Source organism: Pteropus vampyrus, unplaced genomic scaffold, assembly GCF_000151845.1.
Source record: "Pteropus vampyrus isolate Shadow unplaced genomic scaffold, Pvam_2.0 Scaffold281, whole genome shotgun sequence".
Classification (NCBI taxonomy): Eukaryota; Metazoa; Chordata; class Mammalia; order Chiroptera; family Pteropodidae; genus Pteropus; species Pteropus vampyrus.
The window spans coordinates 1420981-1428480 of NW_011889062.1; the positions used below are offsets into that span (position 1 = coordinate 1420981).

Sequence of the window (7500 nt, forward strand, 5' to 3'; positions counted from 1 at the left end):
TAGTAAAACCTGATTTATTAAGCATTTAGAAGACAGTACTCAAAATTATTTTCTTTTGTAAATAGTTTATCATTTACAACCCTTATGGTTTCTTCATAATTACTTGACTTATAGTAGTTTTCTTTTTTGATATAATGATGTGTAGCGTGCTTATCATCTCACTATAACAGGAATGATTTGAAGTGGGTTTTTTTTCTTACCTATAAAGAATAGATTTTTCCTATTTTTCTTATTCCTAATTGAATCCCTCTGGAATGGAATACAGTATATCTTTAAGATATGCAGAAACCATCAAAAGAAAAAAAAAACTTTGAATAATGCTTCAAGAGACAAAGTGAAAAAATGTTTTAAGGAACAAAAAAAAAGTTAAACTTTATTTGACTGTAGAATTTCATGAGGATTATCATTCATTTCCTATCTTCTTTCAGAGACATTAAAAAAAGAGGTATACTGTCTGTCATTCTCTGTCATATTTTGCAACCAGAGGGAAAAATAAGTGTAGCCCTTTTGAAAAAAATATAAAATGAAGTCCAATGTTCACAAAACTTTTAAAGTCAATTATTTTGAGGTAAAGATTCAATTGCTTGATGCAAGACAAGGGATGAGAGATAATTGCACCCATTATGAGTGTGATAATGATTCTGTAGACACTCATTTTAACCATCTCATTAATTGATTCAGTTCATCACTTCATTGAGTAAACACTAATTTATTTGTATTCTAGACTTTTAAATTAACCTGACCACATCTTTTATGGCTAAAGAAGCCTAGCTGCAAGTTTAGTGAATAAGAAACTCCAAAATAATGTAGGAAAAATATAATACATCAATGAAAATTAATTTATTGTAATATTGACTATTTAAATTATCATAAATCTGTTATTGACTTCAGTAATTTTATGAGTAAAACATCTCTACATTTATCTTCTTGTATATGTCAGTCTGATTGCAGTGTAATCATTGAATTTTATATTTTAGAAATAGTAAAAGTTTTTTTGTTTTAAGAACCCAAAATTGTATTTTACACACACACCTGCATGGTCATGATGGAATTTTTCAAACAGTTTATTATTTAGTTATTATACAAACCTACATTTTATTTCTTGGCTTTATTTTTTAAACCATTATCCAATTTATAATTTCAACCAAGTACAGATAGGAAATGCAAAATTAAATAAGATACTAGTATTCAGGAAAATAAAATTTTTAAGAGAGATAAATATCTGTTGCACTCTAATATAAGCCAGCATAGCATAAGTAACATAATAAGAAATGTAGAAAAGTATTCTGACACTTCTGGTTTTAGGATACCAAGTCTGAGTTGACATGCATATTGTACTTGAACTGCTCTTGCAAGACATAAGATTTCAGAAGTCAAAAAAGTATGAATTTTAAGGGGAAGAACAGTGTGGGAATAGAGGTAACATTTCAATCAGTTGGAATAAACAAAGGAAAAATGACTAATGTAGACTATATTTAGGAACTAGCAGGTAAAGTTTGAATTCAGCTTAGGATACTAGTCCTAGATGATGAAGCTGAGAAGACAAGTTGAGGACATGATATGGAGTATTTGGAATGTCTACATAAGGAGTCTAGATAATTTCAGTAGGTAATTTAAGGGGGGTGTCACTAAAGGCTGTTGAGTAGAATTTCTTCATAATGCTAAAATAAAAACTCATCCTCAATCTTATCAAGCTGTCTGATCTTATAGATATGAAACTGAAGGGATTTGATAAAGGTCACACAGCAGAGCCAGGCTACAAGCCCGTATCTCCTAACTGCCAATTCTAGATTCTTGTTATTGTATCACACATTGCTTTAGATAGGATAAAATAGTCGAATTGAGCAAGAAGCATTTCAGGGAGGAAAGAGATGGACCCTGCAAAACAGGATATGGAAATCTAGGGAGCAAGAGAAGGCACAGATAGCTCCCAGGTTTAAAACCTGGTGTTGGCAGTGGGTGGCGGGTAAGGATATATGGGAAAAGACAGCATGGTATTTTATGATAGATACTAGCCATGCTTAAGAAAAATGTACTGCCTTTTATTTATTTATCAAAAGCAAGGAGATTGAATAAACTAATAGAAGAGCTGCTGTTTTATTCTTCCTGGATACATGTATTCATATAACTCTATGTATATATTTTATCAAACCAGTACTTTTCAGGAAGGCAGTTATGTATATAAAATCTGTAATCAAAACACACATTTTTTTCCAATTTACTTTGGTCAATAGTTAATATAGATCTCTCAAAATGACACAGACATTTCCATTGGATACCACTAAATGGTACCTCAGTAGCCTAAGGTATAATACATTAGGGAAATGAAAGAGATTTCCTCTGTTGGATCATAAAGAGTATATCTTAGTAGAAGATAAATTAAGTAATCCACTTGTGTCTCTTTACCAGAGCTATGGCATCTTTTAGAGCATCAAGATATACAATAAAGTGTCATCATTTCTTTTGAATAGGCAAACAATACATGACATAACAAGAACATAAAAATATTTTTAAAGATACAGTTTGGTCAGTTACGGATTATAGAAATCTATCTCATAGTGCTTTAAACAAAAAAAGAGAGTTAATATTGATTCTGTACTGGCTTTAGACATGGTTAAATTCAGCTGCCAAAATTCTGTCAGAAAACTCTTTCCGTTTCTGGAGTCTCCTTTTAATCTAGGCTAACGTTATTTTCAGTCACATTCTTTCCCTTTCCATGTGGTGACAAGATAGTCACTTGTATTATCAAGCTTCTGTTCTACTAGATTAGAAACACAAGTTTCTCCATCCTAACAGTTTCACCAGATTTTCAGACTACCTCTTACTGGACCATCCTGTGTTGTGTACTCAATCCCAAAGCGGCAGCTAGCTGAATGAATGAATAAAATAACAGGTACCTACTATTGATAGCAATTGCTTTATAAATGCAAGGCTGTATATATATGTAGATTATATTATGGCAGCCCTAATAAAATAGTCCATACTATTAATTGAGATATTTTTTAATTATAGTGGTACTTGTTTTGCATTTATTTTGAGACATGGCTTTCTGAAATAGTTCAGTAATTTTCCTGCCATGATGATAAAGAATTTGATGCCTACAAACACTCTCTTACCTTGATAAGACCATAATGAGTTGGAATTTTGATTTGGCAAAGGAGTAAATTTGTCTTAATGTTTATTTTTAATCAGAAACATCAATATTAAAACCTACCTATTAGATTTTTTTTTAAATAGTTTTCATAGGATTGCCATAGAAGTTCTCTTTTCATAGTTGCAGATCATCACTACTGAAATGGATTTAAGTTTAATAGGAACTTTCTAGCACAGAGATAACAGAGCAAGCTTGTGGGAATGTCTGATAGTAAAGAATAAGATATAGATAGTACAGAAATGTGAAAGACATTTAGATAAATCTGATCATCATCTCTCAAAGATTCTTACCCCTTCTCCTTCCAGTTAGTCTTTGTGTCTTCTTTGTATCCTTTATATACTTCTGTACCAGCACTTTTAAGACTTTGCTGCACTGATACATTTATACATGTTTTCTACAACTAATCTGGAAGTTCCTTAAAGGCAGGAACAGTGTCATATGTATATCCTTTATCTCAGGCTCCCAACACAGGAGGGTCTGGGCCACTCAGTAAACATTCCAGGAAAGATTGGCTGGATTGTAGCAAATGTAGATTGTAGCTTTGAAGGGAAAACTGATTTGTAACTGTCAAGAACATACCTGATTTAGTTGATACATGTTAAACCAAGTAATTTGTATGCTGTTTAAGACCTAGTTATTTTTTCCTCTCAATTTTTTAGAAATAAGATTACATATATTTGTGTCAGTGTGTTAACAGACTTCACCAATGAAAATGAAGCCATACATATGATTAAAATTTGCTATTTATAATTTCAGTGAGGGATGCACTGTCAACGTGCAGACTTTTCCTTTAGTAAATGCTCGGTTCTCATATCTAAATAGTAAGTAAATAGGCCATCTTATGTAAGTCTTCACTCTCTTTTTCTCCCTCAACTACCCTCCTTCCCCAGTATTCAATTGTCTGCCATCTCCAAGCTTCCACACTGGTATCTTACTTCATGACTCTGACCTAACACATAAAATGGAAATAGAGCACTACTCTCTCTGAGATATTATGCAAATGGACTGATTTTTCTTTTTGTTTCAACATCTTTTTAGAGAGTCTGTTGCCTTTCTGTCCATATTAGATTACTATGAAGTGCGCAAATAAATATGGATATATTTTTTTAATTCTTCAAGGAAGAAAGATAGTGTCAAAAATAAAAATTGGGTGACATATTCCTTGACTAGGCTATTAAATATTTATATTTATTAAATTTAGAATTTAATAACTACATTTATTTATATTTCAATTTAATCTCTAAGATGAGTGATCTTTTGCAGAGTTATTACTATCTAAAGTTAGGAAATGCTACATATTATAATATTAATGTGCAATTATTAACATCTTCTCTTAAATCATAACACACCTTTAGTTATATGTCGCCAAATGCCAGTCATACCAACAAAATTTGGGAACTACAGCAGTATTGATAAAACAACAGTCATAACTGACATTATTTCAAATAGTTAAAACTAAAATCCAAGGAATAATACTTACTACATAAAGACATCTTTGATATTAAGATATATGATGTGGTGTAAGTCTTTAATTTGCAAAATATATGAATTTTTTGAAGATGTTTACTTTTATGAAAAGTCCACACCATTTCTGAACCATATATAATTTCAAATTTTTTTAATATTGAAAAGAAGGAAAAATTATTAAAGAGAGAAATTAAAAAGGTAGGTAATGTGCAATTATGTAAGTATTAGGCACAGGTTTGCAAGTTCTTTTGGAAGGATAGAACTAGTCTTAGAGTTCAAAAAAAAAGCTGTGGATGCAGTAAATATAGTAAGAGATTAGTGTGCAGTATAGTAGAATTATCTCATATCTCATAGAAGCTTAAAGTGATTTAGAGTGGATGTTATAAATTTATATATTTCATTACTTTTTATTGACAGTCCATAGGATAGTTTTCATAATTAACCGTTTATGCGCTATCCTTCTAGGTTGTAATCGCAAAGGCATTTATTGAGCAAAACAATGATATTAGAATTTAAAATAATTTAAGAGCAGCTCTTTTGAAACTCTTGGTTGATTAATATATTTTTCTTCCTAAAAATCATTTTAAAATACTATAGTTTTCCAGTAGATAAATGTTTTCAATGATATTGTATTGCAAAATTGTTCTGATTTTAAAAAAGAAATATTTATAAAATACAATCATTTAACATTCAGATATTTAAATTCTTAAAAGTAAATTTTCTCAATATTTCATGTGTACAGGATAAAACGAAGATATTCGAATTAATCTTTATAGTTGGTGTAAGATGTAATCATGGTTTAACTTTCTAATTATAACACTTTAATATACTTAAGCATTTCAGACAAATAATTTTCTGCAAAAAGTCTGTGAACAAAGTTAACACATTAAAAATGTATTTCTCAGTCTACTTGGAGCTGAATGGATTTAATCAGTGAGAATATGAGGGATTAATATGACATTCCTAAGAAATATTTCTAGAAGATTAAGATTTATTTCAAGAAAATGAAATGATTATATAGACAAATCAGACTGAAACAAAATTCTACCACAACTATAAATTATGTGTGTAAAGAAAAGTGCATATGTATGTGTGTGTGCACATGTGCATTATACACGTAAATATATTTATGAGTTTACCCAGTCTAGAATTTGAATTTATACTTTCACCATTTGCTGCCTTTAAGAGCATTTTGCCAAAAATGCATGGCTCTATTTTTTTTAAATAGTCCTTGCCCAAATCTGTGTTTTAGAGGTAGCAGGACAATACTTGCTAAAAATTAGCTAATTAAATATCTCATAGAATATCTTAACTAAATTCCTGCTCAAAATCAACAGAGGATTTCAGCCTGCCCATTTTAATGTCTATAGTAAGGAATGCAGTTGCTTCAGTGCTTTGTCAGTGACACACGACACTGTTTTTCATCTACCCAGTGAGTCATAAAACAGTGCCATATGTATCTTTGTGCTACCAAAGTACAATTTTAAATGTTACTATCTATATATTCATTTTAGAGGTTATGGAAGATACCATACTCATTTTATACTTTATCTTATAATAGATTTGATTGTGATTAAATAAATCAAAATATGCTGGGTTTTGTACCTGGCTATTTCAATACAAATTGGCTAAAATACCTGTATTTTATATGGGTACATTGAATTGTTATAAGTACTCATGTGACTGCAGTAATTTTTCAGTAACCTTTGGTAATTTGGTCGTAAGCCCTATTCTTAAAAATGTAGCTATGACTGCCAAAAAGAGAATTATCTAGCTAATCAAAATAGTCATTTTACAAACTTAGATAGAATATCTAAGTAATATTCTCAAATAGCCTTAACCTACCTGGAATTTTTTATATTATTATTTGGAAATATTTGTTATTTTTATAAGATTATATGTGTATCAGTTTAGTTGAAAAACTAAAATATTATTATTTGATTGATCCCCATGTCTGAAAACATGTCATGAAACAAGGTGTTGAATAACAAAAATTACTAGGTGACAAGGAACATGAAATTAATGTTTTGAAGGGGCTCAACCTAGAACTTTCCTACTTTTTCTTTACTAACTTAGCTTTATAATACTGCACTCTTTGTTTTTATATATATCAGAGCAAAGATATTCTTAAAGCCACAAGAGGTGAAGATTCATCAACAGCATTTTGATTTGGGGGCTATATAAAAATCTTACCATCAATGTATAGTTATTATTCCCTATTTTCAAAACATACTAATTTCGTATAACTTCGACTGCAAAATGCACAAAGACTCGTGGAGAAATTTCAAAGATTTAAAACTAAAAATTACTTTTTTCCTTTGAAAATTCTAATTTTACAAGATAATTGTGTTAAAATGTGATAAAAGTCACTTTAGAAATGTGATATTTCTGTCTTTTCATAAATTATATTTTAACTAATTTTCAATTTATTATTTTACTTTCTCTAGGATAGCAAAGTAATATAATGTATGTGTGCAAAACAGAAGTATTATTTATACGTATTTTTTTTAATTACAGGTAAAGATTATAGTTCCCAACAGCACAGCAGGTCTGATAATAGGGAAGGGAGGTGCTACTGTGAAGGCTATAATGGAGCAGTCAGGGGCTTGGGTGCAGCTTTCCCAGAAACCTGATGGGATCAACTTGCAAGAGAGGGTTGTCACTGTGAGTGGAGAACCTGAACAAAACCGAAAAGCTGTTGAACTTATCATCCAGAAGATACAAGAGGATCCACAGAGTGGCAGCTGTCTCAATATCAGTTATGCCAATGTTACAGGTCCAGTGGCAAATTCCAATCCAACCGGATCTCCTTATGCAAACACTGCTGAAGTGTTACCAACTGCTGCAGCAGCTGCAGGGCTATTAGGACATGCTAACCT

General features: G+C 30.8%; 1 protein-coding gene across 2 annotated transcripts in view; it reads left to right on the top strand.

The window, feature by feature from the left end:
• The window catches only part of NOVA1 (NOVA alternative splicing regulator 1), a 141017-nt gene that overhangs the window by 130311 nt on the left and 3206 nt on the right, over positions 1 to 7500 (top strand). For both annotated transcript variants that reach the window (XM_011375938.2, XM_011375939.1), the window contains one exon: positions 7139 to 7500. This exon is cut by the window's right edge and continues 3206 nt beyond it. In XM_011375938.2, coding sequence (XP_011374240.1) covers positions 7139 to 7500 — 362 coding nt within the window. The remainder of the gene's footprint in view (positions 1 to 7138) is intronic.